Source organism: Delphinapterus leucas, chromosome 18, assembly GCF_059928025.1.
Source record: "Delphinapterus leucas isolate spDelLeu-1000000601 "Yukka" chromosome 18, BTC_Dleu_Yukka2, whole genome shotgun sequence".
In the NCBI taxonomy this organism is placed as follows: Eukaryota; Metazoa; Chordata; class Mammalia; order Artiodactyla; family Monodontidae; genus Delphinapterus; species Delphinapterus leucas.
The window spans coordinates 65251220-65271437 of record NC_143146.1 but is presented as its reverse complement, the minus strand read 5'-3'; the positions used below and the strand labels follow the sequence as shown (position 1 = coordinate 65271437).

Below are 20218 nucleotides of genomic sequence, written 5' to 3'. Positions count from 1 at the left end.
GGGGGGGGGGGGGGAGGCGGGGGGGGGGGGGGAAGAAATCCTGTCAAAGCTCTTCCGGCACTTCCAAGGCTCAGGGGAGAAATGGTCATGTTTTAGCAAAAATGTTGCGATCAGCAACAGAAATGTGTGGCTCAATCAGTCCTCACCATAGGAGAAAAAGAAGGTGTGTGTGGTAGGGAAATTTCCAAGCTGCGTGGGACAAAGCCTGACCTCCAGGATGTTGGGGAAGGGAACCAAGGAAAGGAAGATTCATGATCCAGCCCCACCAGAATATTGACGGTGGAAGGTAGGATCTCCCTGCCAGAAAGTCACAACCAGCACACAGGCACCCAATTTAAAGGAAAAGCCCCCAAACCAGATTTAGTCAAAGTGGACCTGACTAGAAAAAAAGTCACCAGGAGCAGAGTCAGGCTCTGCCGAGACTACTGATTCCTCCCTAACAGCCCCCCAAGCCAGGAAACTGCCCCAGAGGAAGTTTGATAGGAAGCTTTGAAAATCCTATTCCCAGCAGCTCCCAAAGCATTTCAGGATGTTAAGATCTCATCCTAGAAATTTACATGTGACTAGCAAAGTGACAAAAGGTAGTAGAGAAGGTTACTGGACAGAATAAGATTATATCCAAAGGAAATTGGGGCAGGTCAGAGATGCATGCAGGGTACTCACCAGGGGAAGAATATTTGGAGAAGGGTATCGGCAAAAAAAGGTCAGAACATTTCCCCAGACCTTCCTCAGAGTTGAAACCGTTCAGAAGACAAAGAGTCAGAAACACATAGGCTGCATTAGAACACATGAGAGCTGAGGCCTGACGTCGTTCTGCCACTTCTGATGAGGACCCCCATCCCTTTCCACAGCACTGCCACCGTTTGGCTTGAATTCTAGAGAGACCGCTAAATCGCAAGAGGCACTGCTGATACCCAAGTGGCAGAAGAGAAGGCCTCAAAGGCAGTGGCCTGAATCAAAGAAGCTTTGTTTATAATTTACAGATGGATGATTTTCTGTTGGAACGACCTACACAGCATATTCTTTCCAGGGCATTTTCTGTACATTAAAACAGGGGTCTGCTCTGTGTGGATGAATTCTCTAATTCATCTCCTTGGAGATGAGCCCTCCTTCTATGGAGATGAGGACCCCAGGCTCATGACTTGGTGTTTTTAAACCTAAGTTTTATTATAATTCAGGTACGACACGGCCAACAGGTCAAGAGACAACTGCCATTGAAAAGATAGCTTAGTTATACTCACAGATCCCAAGAGGAGCTGGCACACTGCGTGCACCACCAGGGCCCTAGGGGAGCAACAGTGTACATCAGGAGGCAAAGGACTTCCCTGGTGGCGCAGTGGTTGGGAATCTGCCTGCCAGTGCAAGGGGCACAGGTTCGATCCCTGGTCCGGGAGGATCCCACATGCCGCGGAGCAGCTGGGCCCGTGTGCCGCAACTACTGAGCCTGCGCTCTGGAGCCTGTGCTCCGCAACAACAGAGGCCACAGCGGTGAGAAGACCGCACACCGCAGCGAGAGATGGCCCCCGCTCGCGCAGCAACAGAGACCCAACACAGCCAAAAATAAATTAATTAATTAAAGCAAAATCAGGAGGCAAAAGGAGCAAAGGCAAAGTGCAGGCAAGAGCCTTTATCGTGGTTTCCATGGGAAGGAATGGGTGAGGCAGGTAAGCGGTTTAGGAGTTGCTGGTTTGAATCATTTTGCTGGGCCCTGGGACACTGAGCTGTCCCTAATTATCTGGTACCTGGCGCTAGGGTGATGAGGGCAGGTGGTATGGCCCAGGGTGTGAGGGCCAGATAAAGGAGGCGGTGGGGTTAGCTCTGAATTGTTTGGTTTGCATATGAAAGGCATAAATGGCTAGGAATTGATTAGTCCTCTTTGACTCTGTCGTAAGGGCAGAGTTAAGTAGATTCTAGAAGAAGAGCTAGGATCTTTTCATCTCAACTTCCAAGATATTTAATTATACTCCAAATCACAGCAATAAGCACAAAGACCTTCAAAACCAAAGTCAAACTGATAAAAATTTTAGACTATTTCTTTCCTCCTCGCAAATAGCACTCAAATCCCTCAGCAAAAGGTAAAAGAAGGAAAAGCAAAGTTTGTGAGAAGAAATGAGGAGTTTTCTGTCCCAGTTGTGTCCAGTCCCCCAGGCCCTCAGTCCAGCCACTGGAAGTTCCTAGGAGTTGTGAGCAGAGAAACAAGACGTGGGGTTGGGGGGGTGGGTAGCAGGTGGCTGGATGGGCCTTTTTTAATGTTTCAGAGGAAATCTGAAATGAGTGAATTTTTGGCCAGTGAACAGGGGAGGCCCTTTTGCCAAACTTACTAATTAATAAATCAGTTGTCTTTATAAGGCAATGAATACAATGTCCAAATAGCCAAGAAACAGTCATAGGGGATTTTCAATTCAGCTTGAATTTCTACCCAAAGTAACATTAATTACTGATCATATTTCCTGGAATTGCTGTTTTCCCCACAATCTGCTAGTGAATTGACTTTCTTCTTTAACTTAAAGGTCAAAAAAAAAAACAAAAAACAAAAAACAAATTGGAGATAAGCCCCATCCTGCCCCTGCCACTACATGGAGGGACAGACAAATATTAACACAGAGTCAAGCTCCTCAAATGTACTGTGGCCTGTGCTTCTCTCTCTAAAGGTGTCTTGCCTCCCTCTTTTATACCTAAGATAATTGACAGGGATGTCATCCAATTCACATTTTTCTTTTGTGATTTGGAGCACTGAGGAGGGATTTCTCCCTTTTCTAACAGATACTACAAAGTTACAAGCAAGCAAAAATTATTTTGACAGAGGAATTTCTATCTTGGCTGATTAAAAAAAAAAAAAGATGAAACAACTTCTGGAAATATTTAATAGTTGTGTTCTCTCTCCTGGACTTAGTTTTGAGCGCCCGGCCTTTCTGCGGCGGATTAACAAGCCCATAGGTTCAGAGACAAAGGCTGAGGTAGGGTTCCACCCCTGCAGGAAGGAGGGCGAGTTTATGATTCTCTGTAACACCAGTTAATGGAGCATCTGGAGTCTTATCTCATGTTTTCCCAGATTCCAGATTTCCCAACATCAGTCAAGCAGTCCTGACTTTTATTAAGAGACAATCTGTCTAGAGATATTACTGTTTCCTTAAGAAACTCAATAAAAAGACAAAGAAAAAGCCACAGGGTTAGTTCAACTATTCTGTAAGCTGACTTCAGAAAGAAAATTTTTATTCTATTTCTTAGGTATATCACACATATTTCAAAGAGGGGATAAATGGCATTATATGATATTTGATCAGAAAATGGATTCCATTTTGACAGAATCCTAGAGAACACCAAGACATTCTGGCCTATAGACATTTACCATAATTTTATTGACTGCATAAAATCCAGGGATATACACTGGGATCAATGTGGACTCTGGATTAGGCTGGATTCAAAGAAATACATTTTCACAAAAATTCTCCTGATGAAATACTACAGTATCATTATCTTCAAATCTCCACTCAATTACATTTCTTCCTATTACTCATTAAAAAGAAAAGGCTGCGAGGGGTTCCTTCCATTGTCTGCCTTCCTAGGACCTCGCTGTCTTTCTGATGTTTCATGTTATTTATCAGCACCATTTGGATCCCACATGTTGGCAACCTACCATATGGATTCTGTACCGAATTAGAAGATTCATGTGATCTACATTTTACATATCAGGGACGGATATGTTATTGCTAAATGAGTAAGACTGAGTCCATTAAGAGGCCTCAAGGAGCTTAGGGTCAAGTGAGGAAGCCAGACTTAGCATACGATGAGCATCAGTTAAATACATCGGTGTGAGATGTCAGTAAATAACCAGGACATGTATGTGCCATGGAAGACAGGGAAGGGGTCTGCAGGTGTACCGAGGAAGACTTCAACGGAGATTTGAGACTAATGGATGGGTTGGGTTTGGACTAAGAGAACCCAGAGGCAGGCTTAATTTATAAGCTGTCTGATCAGTTTTGAGCAACTTATCAATTAGATGTTTAATTAGAGACAAGGGATGAGACAGATAGGAAGTTTGTGGCTAGACTATGAAGAACTCTGAGGGCACAGGTTAAGACTAAGGAGTAAGGTCAATATAAAAAATTGGTTTTTGTACTTAATAGTGACCAAGCATATGGTAGATTCTCAAGTTTTTGTTGAATAACCATATAGTTAATGAAAGAAGTTTCTCCTTTATAAGAGACTTTCAGGAGAAGATCTGAGAAAGATTGAATTAGAAAAAATACCATTTGCAACTCAATGAGAATACTGTAACTGGGCAAAATAGATGCTAAAAATGTTATGAGAAATATTGATTGGGGGCTTCCCTGGTGGCACAGTGGTTAAGAATCCGCCTGCCAATGCAGGGGACATGGGTTCGATTCCTGGTCCGGGAAGATGCCACATGCTGCAGAGCAACTAAGCCTGTGCGCCACAACTACTGAGCCTGCGCTCTAGGGCCCGCCAGCCACGAGTCACAACTACTGAGCCCGTGTGCCACAGCTACTGAGCCTGCGCTCTAGAGCCCGCCAGCCACGAACCACAACTACTGAGCCCGTGAGCCACAACTACTTAGCCCGCGTGCCTAGAGCCCACGCTCCGCAACAAGAGAAGCCACCTCAATGAGAAGCCCACGCACTACAACGAAGAGGGGCCCCTGCCCGCCGCAACTAGAGAAAAGCCGGCGCGCAGCAACGGAGACCCAATGCAGCCAAAAATAAAATTAAATTAAAGAAAAAAAAAAACAAGAAGTATCGATGGGGAACTGAACAGCTGGTGACTCAGTCAGCATCACCAAGTGAGACAGCCAGACGCTGAGTGTGCCCTGATGGGATCCAGGAGGACATGCTGGGCTACACATGCTCTTGCCAAAAACTGGTCCTGAATGGAATCACGCTTCCAGATCTAATTAACCAGTTTACGTCTAGAGGACAAACAACCCAGTTTCTCCAACAAACAAAGGGCACAGAAAGAAACAGGGGATGTGAACATGTAGATTAAGTGAAATTAAGAGGCCAATGAAACACAGAAAGAAACAGGGGCTGTGAACGTGTAGATTAAGTGAAATAGGCCAATGAAACAAAAGCCCTCTTAGGATTCTTAACTCAAGCAACCTACAGGTAAAAAGATATTTTTAAGAAGATTGGAGACATTTTAACACGAACCGAGTATTAGATGATATTATAGAACACATAGTTCTTGCTCATTACAGTTACATACTGGTTTACATGATATAGTGTCTGAAAATCTCCAGAGATGAAGAAGTGACCACCAAAATTATTGGCTGCAGAACCACGCTGTCCTGCCAGATCATCACCAGCAAAATGCGTGTCACGTGCCCCTGCCTCTCTCCCATTTAATTCTGTTCCAAACTCAGGCCACACACCTGTGCATTTCATTGGATAAATCTAATAAACATCTGTAATGGTAGCTTTATTTCACCCTTTAGGACATTAAAGGCCAGGCTTCGCTGGCTAGATCACAGAGTTTTGTGTGAGAGACATCCAGACAGGAAGAGAAAGGGGTGGGAACTTACCCTGTTCTAGTAACAGAGGACAGTGGGAAAAGGGGGTTAAGAGAGAGAGAGACAGAGAGATGGTAGAGGGGAAGGAGGGAGTGATTAGGTAAGTGAGGATCACAGAAAGAGCAAGTGGGAGCTTGCCCCCCCCCTACCATTTCCCATTTAAGACTCTGGAAAGAGATCACCTCTCCAGGGGTCCCTGTTCCAAGGTTGCACACAGCCAAATACACTAGTGAACAGTACCTGCGATGTCCACAGCCACTAGAAATTGTATTGGCCCAGCAACTAAGGGGCAATGCCTGGGGCAACAAAGGGGGACTTCAGACTCTACCTCAGCAGTATGGTCAGTGTCACGCCTTGCCTGTCGTTAAAACAGGAAAACCACCTGAAGGGGGTCCTCTGCACTGGCTTAAATGGGGTGGTGCTGGGACTGCATCTCAAGAAGATTAGACACTTCCTTCTCTCCAAAGAAGTTGTCAATTATTTCTCCCTCCTAACTCCGCCCTCCCTTCCAGCTTCCCTCGCCAGAAGAAAAACACTTGAGCCTTATTCTGGGGGCAAGTGTGACTGTATTTTGAATATCATCCTTGACACTCACATTCCAGCAGGGCTCTGACCTTTCCTGATTCTTCTACAGTCCTTTGCCCCCAGATATACTTACTTTCTAAGGAGCCCTCTTTAATCAGCCTTTAGTAACTAATATAGTAAATGACCTACGGTAATGCTAAGGAATTAATGAAGCTGAATGCTGGAAGGCGGAGAGCAATTTGAATCTTCTGGAGAGTTTTCAAACCACACCTGCCGGACCGGAGATTCTGCTAGAGCTCTCACACCCCCATCCCACCCCATGGGATGCGAGCAGGCTGTTTGTTTTGATAAAGGAGTTCCAGTGAGTGAGAGAATGATGACCTTCAGGGAGAGCCGCTAGTTTAGAGTTTGCTGTATGCTGGCAGGAAAGATTTGCATTTTCAGTGCCATCACAGAAACCCAAAGAAGGGATAACTGAAGACTGCTGGAACTGGCTAGGAAAAGATTTGGGCAGCAAAATATCCTTGTATAAGCAGGGCCCCCTGCTCAGGTGTTCCTCAGGGCCACAGCTGCCCTGGCCTGTGCTGAGTCTCTGCACCACTGTCCATGAGACGTAGGGTCACTGGTGAAGTGTCTACCTGGTGTGACTTCCTGGACCCAGATACTGGCTGGCGTGGAGGAACTATGCTACATTTTTGTCTGTTAAAGTGCAAATATTTGCCCTGTAAGAAAAAACTTTGAACGTCAGTGAGTTTAAAAATGAGTACTAGAGGGCTTCCCTGGTGGCGCAGTGGTTGAGAGTCCGCCTGCCGATGCAGGGGACACGGGTTCGTGCCCCGGTCTGGGAGGATCCCACATGCCGCGGAGCAGCTGGGCCCGTGAGCCATGGCTGCTGAGCCTGTGCGTCCGGAGCCTGTGCTCCGCAACGGGAGAGGCCACAACAGCGAGAGGCCCACGTACCGCAAAAAAAAAAAAAAAAAAAAAAAAAAAAAAAAAAATGAGTACTAGAGTCAGTAGAATCTACTGAAAAATTCATAAGCCGTGAATTGAACAAAAATCCTATCAAGTATGATATGGTTTCATGGGAAGAATAGGTTACAAAACCAAAGGTAGAGTGGGATCCCCATTTTGCATTTATATGAAGATAGTACCTGTCTGTTGAGGGAAGCACGTGGAGGGGATGTGAGTGGAGACGGGGGTAGATGGAGGGGGTGGGATGTGAGGGTAGGGGTGATGCCAGGAGTGTGGGGGGGTGTGGAAGGGAGTGTGAGTGTGTCGGGGTTCATGTGCGCACGTGTGTGCATGCTCTCACAGGACTAAACACAGCGAAAACTATAGTGGGCACCCAGACTTCTAAAACCTTGAAGGTTGGTATTGAAGGCAAAAAGGCGGTGCAAGGGTTCTGTCACTCCTCCACCCAGTTCCCCCAGTAAAACTCAATGATGTTTAAGAGCAAGAACTTTGGAGTCAGACCTGGTTTTCAATCCTAACCCAACGTTCACTAGCTGAGGGACCCTGGACAAGTTACTCAGCCTCTTGACATCATTCTCTCATCTGTAAAATAAGGATATTTCTTAGCATCCATATGGGACTGAGCACAGTGTCACACATGGCAGACATTCAATAACGGGTAACTTTTAAAAATTCTAGCCCATTGCTCAAAATGGATCCCGAAAGAAAACTGCACCATGGCAACAAAATAATCTCCAAGAGAGCAATTTTGAAAATATATGCACATTCTATGGCTTCTTTATTTTTAAGAGGTTTTTTGTTTTTTTGGTTTTTAGAGAGGAAGAATAGAGTTTGCAAACTATTCTTGATGACTTGGGGCTCTTGGGACTAATGATAGAGTGAAAACATGAAGTCCACAGGCTAATGTTCCCCAGGGATTTCTACCAACCAAACCTTTTACAAGCGTTCTCACTTGTAAGCAAATAAACTGACTGGAGCTTGCAGCCTCCTTATGCCTTGTCTCACCCTGTGACAAAGGTGCTGGGAGGCTGAGATTGGCCACCAGTCCCAGCAGGATGACACACAACCAGAGAGTTGAATGCAATCTGCCTAGAGGAGGTGGTGATAAATTTGCAGCCGTTAGTCTTTTGTTTTTTCTTCAGGTGGAATAATCTTTATTTTTACTAAATGATTAGTCTTCCAAATAATTAGAAAGCTTCTATAAAATTAGTATTTCTAGGGGATTTCTGAATTATATATTACTTATATTTTTCTCTTTTTTTTTTTTTACTGGAGTATAATTGCTTTACAATGTTGTGTTAGTTTCTGCTGTACAACGAAGTGCATCAGCTATGTGTACGCATATATCCCCTCCCTCCTGGACCTCCCTCCTACCCATCCCACCCACGTAGGTCATCACAGAGCACCGAGCTGAGCCCCCCACGCTATACCGCAGGTTCCCACTAGCTATCTATTTTACACACGATAGTGTGTTTAACATCAAAATCAATCACAATTTTAAGCATTGTGGGGTTTTGCTGTAACGATTGGAAATTTAGCCAATAATAAATTTAGCCAACTTTGGAATTAGGAAGCAAATAGCTAAGTATTGGAAATTTAGCCAATAATCACTTTGGAATTATACAGCAAATAGCTAGTGGAAATATGTGTTACTTTGCAGATTATCTAGAGTGCTTCTTAAACCCATTAAAAAGTAATTCTGGGGCTTTCTTGGTGGCGCGGTGGTTAAGAATTCGCCTGCCAATGCAGGGGACACGGGTTCAAGCCCTGGTCTGGGAAGATCCCACATGCCATGGAGCAACGAAGCCCGTGCACCACAACTACTGAGCCTGCGCTCTAGAGCCCACGAGATGCAACTACTGAGCCCCCATGCCACAACTACTGAAGCCCATGCACCTAGAGCCTGTGCTCTGCAACAAGAGAAGCCACCACAATGAGAAGCCTGCACACCACAATGAAGAGTAGCCCGGCTCTCCGCAACTAGAGAAAGCCCGCGCGCAGCAACGAAGACCCAATGTGGCCAAAAATAAATAAATAAAATAAATAAATAAATTTTTTAAAAAGTAATTTCCCCCAGCTACTACAAGAAAGTTCCTGCTCTAAGTCAGGGACACCTACTCACTGATTCTCATAAGAATAATGCAAAGTACTTTTATGTTCTTAAAAATAAAAGTAGTATATGGCCCTTCTTTTTTCTTTTTCTTTTTCTTTTTTTATAGCCTCTATAGCATCTCCCTGCTAATGCTGTTCCAGCTGTAGAGTTACTGGGCCTAAATAGTGTTGAAATTCTCAACACTTCTAACTGCTGGTCTCCATAGGAACAGATATGCCTCCCTAAGCAATGGCTGGCTGCAGCAGGAGGGTCTCAGGTTCTGTTAGGGACCTTCTTGTGGTTATTGTAGCTGATGCCACCAATGCCCTCTAGTACATTCATGGGCAGAGGAAACAATGGTGGAATTCTTCTCTGTGGCGACAGTGGTTAAGGTCTGCAGGTAACGCAGCTGGAGGGCGATGGGGGACTCAGCCAGCACCATGGAGGCTGACTTCAGGGCTTTAGAAGCATTCATTTCTCCTTCTGCTGCAAGGACCTAAATCGACAGAAATAAAAGCCTTTAGACAGCTTACAGCTGTCACTAGTGCTTCCTTTTCCTGGGTCTGCACTGATACTTCTCTCCCAGCCCCTACTTGGCCACCCATGTTTCATCTGCTTACTTCTTTGGCAAGGATTAGAGTTTCACATCCTAATGTGATGAGAGAAACTGGAGAAGGTTGCAGGAAGCAGGGAGACAGCTTACAAATTATGAGTCCTTAGATTTCATTCTCAAACAAAATAAAAGCGCTGCCTTTAACCCGAACAAATACAGGTCCATCTACCCTGGTGATGCTCTTGAATCACCATGGAGCCTCACCACTGGCTGCTTTCGTTTTCAGAGAAGTCTGAAATTCAAGACCTCCAACTGGCTTCTTTTCTGTCCTTTTTACTTATCATAGATTTTTTTTTAGATTTCATCCTGTTGCCAATTTTGTCTCATTCTTACAATGTAAGGATTGTTTCAAGCTCTCCCTGCTCTTGATTGCAAGAAGCAGCAAGTACCAGTCTGCAAACCCTCACTGGAACTCTCCTAAGTGCCCTGTTCCTCCTCTGGTTCTCAGACTGCCCAAGAATGACTGGAACTCAGCTGCCCCTCCGTGGGCACTCACTGCCCACGTGCAAAAGCGACTCCCGGGCTTCCCTGGTGGCGCAGTGGTTAAGAATCTGCCTGCTAATGCAGGGGACACGGGTTCGAGCCCTGGTCTGGGAGGATCCCACATGCCGCGGAGCGACTGGGCCCGTGAGCCACAACTAGTGAGCCTGTGCTCTGCAACAAGAGAGGCCACTACAGTGAGAGGCCCGCGCACCGCGATGAAGAGTGGCCCCCGCTCGCCGCAACTAGAGAAAGCCCTCGTACAGAAACGAAGACCTAACACAGCCATAAATAAATTAATTAATTAATGTAGGGGCTTCCCTGGTGGCGCAGTGGTTGAGAATCTGCCTGCTAATGCAGGGACCACGGGTTCGAGCCCCGGTCTGGGAGGATCCCACATGCCGCGGAGCGACTGGGCCCGTGAGCCATGGCCGCTGAGCCGGCGCGTCTGGAGCCTGTGCTCCGCAACAAGAGAGGCCACGATAGTGAGAGGCCCGCGCACCACGATGAAGAGTGGCCCCCGCTTGCCACAGCTGGAGAAAGTCCTCGCACAGAAACGAAGACCCAACACAGCAAAAATAAATTAATTAATAAACTCCTACCCCCAACATCTTCTTTAAAAAATAATAATAAATTAATGTAAAAAAAAAAAAAAAGCGACTCCCAAGTCAACTGCTTAGAAGCTGCTGGAGCTTAGCAGAGAAACCAGAGATAAAGTAGAGGGAAACCTCCCTCGAGTCTCAAGTATGATTCCAAAGGGGGTACTTGGAGGCTTCTAATCTAATTGGCTTCTGATACTTCAGGAAACCCATCCACACAGATATGAGGGCTATGGATCCAACAGATTCACGGACACTCCAGACCAAGCTGCACTCACATTTTGTAATTCTAACCTGCATTGTAGTCACCCCCCTCCTCTTAATTCAGTTCACTTAACACATTAGAAGGAAGATACTCCAAAGACAGGCACCAAGTTGCTACCTCAGAATCATCAGCTTTATAAAAATGCAGGTTCCTGGGCCCACCAGAGACTCTACTTCACTGAGTCTGAGGTGAGGCCTGGGAATTGGTGTTTCCTTTGCTCATTTCTCTCTAGGAGGCTCTGCTGTGTGGCCAGAGTGGGGACCCACCTGGCTAAGTCACTGAGTATGCTGCCGAGCACCCTTGACCCAAGACCTAACACCAAGCTTCCTCAAGGTGCATTAAGCTGCCTATGAGCTTTTAACTCAAGGGGAAATTCTCAGTAAAAACTGTGAGAAAAGAAACCCTCTTCTTATTGAAATCACTGAGGGGACCTGAGCTTCCTTTCAAGCTCCATCCTTGTTGGCTCCAAGGCTGGGAAGCTCGCCCTCCAGTGCAGATTGAGTCGCCCTTACCCTGGCCCTGGCCTCCCGGGCGGCCTCGGCCTCAGCAACCGTGGACGTCTGCAACTGCCCGGGAATCCGGACGTCTTTGGTTTCCACTTGGGCCACCTGGATCCCCCGCAGCTTGGTGGCATCATCAAGTAAAGTCTGTTTTCAAGTCAAAAGAAAGGTCGTTGATCAGAAGACAGGTGTGCAATCGAAGTTTCTGATATGTGTTATATATGCAAGAAAAGTCCTCTGCTTTTTCTCCTTCTGTATTTACAGCATTTGGAGTGAGACAGTTTGGAAAGGGGATAGGAGTTCTTACCGCCCACTTCCTGGCATTGAAGTGAATCCTGGGAAGGATTCAGAAACAAAACTTGATAGGTCTTTTAATAGGTGGTCTCTCAGCAGGTCCGCCCCAAACCATTCCTAATGAAGTATATACTATCCATCTAGATGTGAGCAAATAGCCCACATTTTCTTGTCACTGACACCAAACTGGCAGCAATGGATTTTGTCCTGCTTCTGCCATTTGCAGCTGTGAATCATTGGGCCCATGACTTAACCTTTCTGATTCTCAGTTTTCATACTGTAAAAGGTTTTCTTTCAGGATTGTCATGAGTTTTGGAGATAACACATGTTAAAATATGTATCGGTGCCCAGCAATAACTCAGTACATATTATCACTGGGTACTTTTAGAGATATTATTTGTCTTGCTCTGTTTAACCCCTGACCTGTGGCTCAGTTTTAAACAGGTAGCAAGGCATATATTTTTTAGAGCAGAAGAAGCCTAAAATCAAAGACATCCTCATCTTTTGTTAAAGCTTAAGACCACTGAAGATATCTTGCTGGTTATCCTGGAGGGGAAGGGATGAGAAAGAATGCCTTGAGAAATAATGAGACCAGATGGGTAGTTCCCTCAAAGGGGAAAGGGCAGAGATCTATGTGATACCAAATAGCAAGTGAGCCCTAGCTTTTCCGTGATCCCTGCAGAGAGCTGGGAGATGGGGAGACCTCACAAGAAGCCAGTGACCTGACTGTGATGGGGAAACAGCTGAGTCGTTGAACTTGTGTGGCTCTTAAAATGACGTGGAGAGTTATCATGCAGAACTGATATTATCTTATAAAACCTCGGGGACTTTGCACTACCTTAGGGGCTGGAGGAGATGCCAAGAAGGGCCAAAGTTGAATTTCCCTCTTAACTTACAGAAGGCAGGCTCAGAATCAAAATGTTAATTGATTCAAGAAAACACAGAAATGTGATCATCTATAATCTAGGGTGTACGGGAGGTGAGATGGATACCTGTTACATCCTTATCAATATTATAATTATGACTGCTATTCATATCATTATTGATATTAGCACATGAAGTCGGATTTCCCAGGGATAGCAGTCCTGTGCTGTCTCAACCAAACCTCCTTCTAACGTTCACATTCCACTGAAATGCCTGAGAAATGGCAGCCCTTCCTCTGGAGTAATCTAAACTAAAAATAACTCTGATCTCTACGCTCTTCAAAAAAGGCTAAAGTGTACAATGGTAATTCATAATTTTGAATTCCACACACACTCCAACAGCTCCCCGCTCCCACTCAGATTTTTAAATCTGGACCTCATGATTATAAAAAAAAAAAAAAGTGAAATCCCAAACTGAAGCCCATCTGTTTAGAGCAGTTGTGGGGTGTGTGTGTGTGTGTGTGTGTGTGTGTGTGTGTGTGTGTGTGTGTGTGTGTGTGTGTGTGTGTGTGCGCACATGGGGAGGGGTGCTTTGAACTGCTGATATTTGATCATCACTGTTAATTAAAATGAGTGAATTAAAGATGTAGGCTATTGGTCCTTCATGTCTTTACCTGGATGCTATGGGCCATCTCTTCTCGGCCAGCTAAGATTTGGGACAAGGTCTGTGTCCCTAAGACATTTCTCAGAGTGGTCTGAGCCAGCAGAAATGTGGCTTGCTAGACATCGTTGACATTAGCCACTGCCGAGACGGCACTATAGATTCTGTAATAGACCATTCCATCCACTTGAGTGGTCACAGAGTCTCTGGTGAGGATCTGTAGAGCAGGAACACAGAAAATCACATGCTTATGACTTTCACAATGGTTGATCCACAAAGGGTCAGCCAGTCCCAGAGCCCTCTCCGCAGGAGGAGAGCTTTAATGACAACTCATGCCAGCATCACCAAAAATCTGTCCTGGCTTGAATATACTATCATCCTTGTTGATAGCAAAATTCCTACACAGATGTGATCTGTACCTATCCCTGTAACTTCATCTTAGAGAAATCAGAAGTGAAATAGGTATTTCCACTTTAAAATGTAATAGTAGAACCTGCTGGAATTCTACCATCTAAATAGTGGTAGAACACCTGTTTCCCTGATACCTGAAATCTTTTTGGTTCTCAGTTTCATCAGGCTTGATAAATAGCAGTGCTTTTTAGAAAACATAGATGGCACCAGAGACCGTGTTCTGTATTCAAATAAAGAAAAATCAATTTATAGAGGCTCTGCATTAATTGTTCTGAATTAACATGACAAGGTACTTTGGAGCAAATGAGCTTTCTGTGAGTACCACGAAAGCAGGACCTAGAACTCCCTTCTCCCGTCTAGAACTGTTTACTATGGAGCCAGAAAAGGCCCGTGAGAGCCCCTAAACATCCTAAGCTCTCTTATGATTAGGGCTGAATTCCAAAGTAAGGACTCTGCAGTTCCCACCAATGGCATGAACACATCATTGTTGAGTCTCGATTGAGTTTTCTGGACCAGAGAGAGGAAAATTAACATTTCCTCATAAGTGTTGATTTTCTCACTTCTCATCCCCTTTGCCCTCCCACACATTTTCTTTTCTCTTCCTGGATCATTTTGTTTATCACAAATTGGCATGATTATTAGCAATTCTGTTTCTCTTCCTTATCACCCACTTACTGGGTCTGGTCATTTAGTTGCTGTACTTTAAGAATTGAAAAGAACTATTTGAAATCCAGTTACAGGTGAGCCCTGTACAGTGTCTGCTCCTTTCCCATGCACACCCCACTCTGTTGCATCCAAACACTCAAAAAATTTAGTGCAGTACACACGGTTATATTTAAAATGGATAACCAACAGGGACCTACTGTATAGCAGGGAACTCTGCTCAATATTCTGTAACAACCTAAATGGGAAAAGAATTAGAAAAAGGATATATGTATACGTATAACTGAATCACTTTGCTATACACCTGAGAGTAACACAACATTGTTAATCAACTATGCTCCAATATAAAATAAAAAGTTAAAAAAATTTAATGCAGAGGTGAGTTATATCGATATTACTAAAACATTTCCGGAGACGGTGATGGAAAGGATAAAGTCCTAACCAGCCACCAAATCAGTTTCAGCCCCCTCGTACAATGATTTCTCAGACTCTTCCAGGGATCGGCTTGTCATTCTCCACCCCACTTTCTCTGCCATCTGTATCCCTTCTCTCTCTTCTCTCAGACTTTCTCCCACCCAGTCATTGCAGGTCTTCTAGCAATTCAGCCCTTGCCCTTGGCTTCATTCTCATTTGGCGAAACAAAGCCCAGTAGTCTCAGGAGCCACCTAGGACTCCCCAAGCAGATCTCTAAGAATTCAGTTCATCCTCCCCTTTATAGTTTGAAAACATATGATACAGTCTCAATTGTCCCTGTAACAGGGAAGATATTGGTTTTATTTCTAGAAACATAGCTTTAATCAGCATTACCTCCTGTGGAGCGATGTTGCACGTAACGGTCCGGAGATCAACTTTGACAAACACGTCTATGCAAGGCAGGACCAGGATCAAACCCATGCAAAAGAAAATATGGTTTAGAATTTCACCCGACTGAAAATAACTGCAACAAATTGTCTGCTAGCTATACAGTACATTATTTGCATGGGACTATAAATGCTTCTCAGATGATCTTCCATACGTACACCTATACCTTTGGGGAAATTATTTCCTGCTATGAGTCAATGGCTAAAGAAAAGTGATTCCCTAGAAATTAAAATCTTTTGGTAAAAGCTGAAGATCCTTGACAATTAATTTTTAGATTTTCTTTTGTAAAACATTTAACTTACTTCTATCCAAGTGTTGAGTGTGACATTTATTTAAAAGGATATTTTGGAAATTGGTTTCTTTATGTTAAAGGTATCTGTATAAAAGATTCAATTAATAGACTTTAGACCTTGAATATCAGTGACTGTCAACATTCTCATTTATCTTCATTAGTACTGAAGGAATGTTAAAATTGAAATCTTCCCAGGATTTCAGTGTCCCCAAAACCAATGTATTATAAAATTTGTAGTTTCTCTGTAGCTGTGTTCTAGTTTATAGACAATGACATGCCTCGGTTGTAAATACTTTTACTTATCTCTTGTGAAGATTTGGATTGAGGTAGGGATAGGGCTAAGGAAACTCATTTGAGGATTCTATGACTCCTTAACACTGCCCTGGGGAAGGTTCTCTACAGCAAGCGCTATAAAGATTAGAACCACAAGGCATGTCAGCAAGATGGGGACACCAATCCATTTTCATTTACCAGAAAGATTCTGTGCTATTGTTTTTGTTTTCAAAGAAGAAACAACTTTCTACACTGAGTATCATGAAAAGGACAGGTAGCATCAACAGAAAACACTGCTAAGGTGCTTTCTTTCTTTTGGTGTCTAAACCTTTCTGGGGTAAGGATTACTTCCTAATTTACTTTTTTTTTCGGTGCTAAGTCACCAGTTAAGATCATGGCCCTTAGAACTAGAGAGAGTTAAGTTCCAGCGCTACCACTTACCAGCTGTGACCTGGGAACATTTATCTAATTTTTCTGCGCTTCAGTCACCTAATATCTATAAGATGGCAGTGAAGATTAAGCAGGTGTCAGCATAATAATGAAATAAAATACTAAACATAGTGCCAGGCATGTATTCAGTGCTGAAAAGTAGCAGCTCCTGTTATGAACACTTTTATTATTAAAGCATAATTTACTATTTACAGAAGTGGAGATGTTTTCCATTAGCAATTTGGCCTGTTTCCCTCCGGCTCTTATGACATTTTGAGGTAACTTCTCTTAGCCCCAGAGACATGTATGACGAGATTAGTTATCCTGGGAGATTTAGTGGTGAACACTTCCGGGAAAATTCATTTAAAAGAGACTTTTCTCTAGAGTCCTGCAAGTTATAGCTATTTGACCTCTCTCAAATCCAATTTTATTCTAATTTATAATCTTGGCTTCACCACGTGAAACATGACCAGGAAGGGGTTAACTTTGCTCTGGTATTTCTCACTTGGATAATTCTAACACCTCTATTTGGACAAACTCATAAAAATATCCATAATAAGCAATTTTTGCCCTCTTTCTTTTAGGTTCCTTATTAGACAAGTAGGATTGTATCAATACTACTTGAAGTGGCCAAGTCTCCGTAACAAGCTTCCCCTTTGGAAGTTGCTCATGTTTAAAAATGTAACAGATACCTGAGTGCCTACCATAGTACATGGCCAAGTGCAAAGCGTACAGAGTGAATAAGGAAGTTCCTGCCCCCCCAGAGATCCTACAGTGCAGTTGAAGGGAGAATGATTTTACTTAAATACATCACACTAGGGGGAAGAAAGCAAATGTTATTAGAGAAGTATAGCAAATAACCATTCTCTTCCATGTGCCTTCCAAGATGCTGTTTGGAGAGCCTCCCCTGTCAAGAATATTAGAGCCTATCGTATGAAATTGCCATTTTGGTGGATTGAAACCAAACATTAGCAATTTCATAGGGTTCAACACAATATACACAAGAGAAGTTATGAGTATTAAATCAGTGTCTTACTCCTGAGGACTTTTAGTATCGATACTCCTGGCTCCCACAAAAGAAAATCCCATCCTTTTATGATATGAACAGTTTGGGACATTTTTTATTCTGAGGCTGTAGAGAAAGGATGGAAATAAAGACCACATTTGACGAAAGGAATTGTCAAATGGCTTCCAGCTCTATGTTGCTCTCAATCTACTTGTCAAGAGAGGACATTACCTTTGACTTTTCCATTGGCTCTTTCAAAGAGTGAGAATCAAACACCAGCTCCCGGAATACTCTCCCTGAGTAACTTAATTGTCTCCCTTGGCCATTTACTCCCTCCCTTCATTCTTCTTTCATTCTCTTAGTGGCCCTGGTAATAAGGGACACCCAGCCAATGTAACCGGAGCCACTCTTTGTTCACATCCACTGAAACTCTCAGAGGGAGTGTTAGAACACTGATCCAGATTCCAAAGCTCTCCAGCTAATGGTCTAGTGATCACTTCTGTTAACTCAAGTAAGAAGACAAGATCCTTCAATTGTACAGAAAGGCAAGGGCTCCAGCTTCCGGTGATTTTTTTTTCAATAAATGTTTCCAGAGAAAAGTTCTGGTGGCAGTAGTAGCAGTAACAGGTGCCCATGATCCTTATCACGAGCAGCTGCAGTGTCATACCTGGTGGCCCTTTGGCTTTGTCAGCTTGGATGCGTCCCAGTCGGAATACAACGGCGCGTTCGTACTCCTTAATAATCTAAGAGATTAAGGGAGAGTATTTAGTCTTAATGATTCATCAGCTCATGGAGAGAGCCCAGTTTATTTCCCAGGGTATTACCTTCAAGAACATCCATATGGAGATAGGGAAGGTAATGACCATCGACAGGAAAGAAAACGAAAACAGGATCCAGCCACATACACCAAGCCCTTTACTCTTGATGCCTAGGAGATGAGGAGGCAGTTCTGTAGCTGACATGGTTCTTAGGAAAGCGATTCAGCTGCGTGGGTGAGGCAACCGTCCAGAGGGCTGGCCAAGCCAGAATGGGGCTGAGGAAGCGACCTGAATCCACACACACACGGTTGCAGTAAACACACGCGCACGTGCGCACGCACACACACACACACACACACACACACGGAAAACATTCCTTCAGGTTTTTAGATGAAAACTGACCTGTCCCTTCCAAGAAAAGTCTCATAGCAAAATCAATAACAGTAATCACCATTACATTTACTTAGGGCTGCCATGGTTTTTTATTCTCAAAACGCATAAAACTACCCGCCTCAGGATCATCAGGGTGTCATTTTAAAAGACAGATTTCTGGGCCCGCAGAATTCTCCAGGGGAAGTCTAGGCAACCTCTGGGGCAGATAGGTAGGTACTCTTATCCCCAAACAAGTCAACAGAGCACAAGGAAAAACATCATCCAGAGTGCTTATGTTTGAGTTTCTATGAGAGGCTTTAACTTACCAGTGTGGTGGCCTCAGGAAAGCCACTCGACCTTTCTGAGCCTCCATTTCTTCATCTGTAGGATGGGGATAGAAATCACCTACCTTGAAGGATGCGATGAGGATTAAATGAGATTATTTATATAAGGCACCTAGCCCAGACATTAATGCCTACCTTAGTAGATGTATACTACACTTATTCCCGTCTTACAGATTGATAAATACTTTAGAAGTCTTTATATTCACTATTTCACCTTGCTTTAAATCCTTGCTGCTTCTTGGTTCTCTTCTCCTTGACAAGGAGCCCCACCCTCAACCCTCCACTTCCTCCAATTGATTTCACATTCTCCACACAAGCACTAGAACTAATCATATTTGCTAGATAACTCTACTCAGATAATCCACAAACACCTTATGTTATTATGCCTCTATCTCAGTTAATGTCTTAACCATCCGTACTTAACCATCCGCATTATTGTCCAGGTTAAAGACACAGGGTCATCATTGCCTCTTCCCTATCCAACTACAGAAGTCACTGAGCCTCACTGGTACCACCTCAAATTCAGCCTCACGTATCCATTTTACTACAACGGGATCATTGGCGAACATAAATTTACGAATATTTACAAGGGTTCTAGGGTTTTGCTCTTACAGATAATGCTGTGATGAGTCTTTTTTTTTTTTTTTTTTTTTGCAGTACTCGGGCCTCTCACTGTTGTGGCCTCTCCCGTTGTGGAGCACAGGGTCCGGACGCGCAGGCTCAGCGGCCATGGCTCACGGGCCCAGCCGCTCTGCGGCATGTGGGATCTTCCTGGACCGGGGCACGAACCCATGTCCCCTGCATCGGCAGGCGGACTCTCAACCACTGCGCCACCAGGGAAGCCCAAGTTTCTACTTTTTTAAACTGAATATGTTTGGGAGATATTTCCATGTCATTACATCTGGATCTACCTCATTCTTCTTCATTGTTGCCTCCTATTCTAAATTTGTGACTCAGTTATTTAGCCATTCTCCTATTGATGGATATTATGGTTACTTGCAATTTTGCCTTTACAAACAAGGCTGCAATAACTGTGCTTGTACACGCCTCTCCCAGACAATTTGCATCTTGAGGAAAGCATTGAGAAGGCAACACAGCCCTTGCGCCCTCTGGTGTGTTCCCTCCCTGCTGACACTGCCGTATTTGGTGTTCAGGAACTTTGGGGTGTTGGGGGCTGTGACATTAGCAGTGCTGCACACACAGGCAGCTGGGACTCCAACAAGGACATCAGCTATGCTTTATGCCCTGAGCAAGCCCTAGCCATGTCCAGACTAGCTACAGCCTTAACACCAAGCTGCAAAAGCAAGTGCTTGTCACAGAGAAAACTGCCCTGGCCTCCGGGAGCTCCTCTGCAGTCCCACCCAGCCCTATAGCATCATTACCTGAGGCTCTGTTAAGTACTAAATGTGCAGAGAGAG

General features: G+C 44.2%; 1 protein-coding gene across 1 annotated transcript in view; it reads right to left on the bottom strand.

Moving 5' to 3' along the window:
* Positions 1-15: 15 nt before the first annotated feature.
* Positions 16-20218, bottom strand: part of STOML3 (stomatin like 3) — a 28318-nt gene continuing 8115 nt past the window's right edge. The window contains 7 exon segments of the mRNA XM_089899658.1: positions 16-9471; positions 9473-9612; positions 11586-11720; positions 13405-13608; positions 15273-15357; positions 17999-18069; positions 18151-18254. Coding sequence (XP_089755784.1) covers positions 9390-9471; positions 9473-9612; positions 11586-11720; positions 13405-13608; positions 15273-15357; positions 17999-18069; positions 18151-18254 — 821 coding nt within the window. The 3' untranslated portion in view covers positions 16-9389.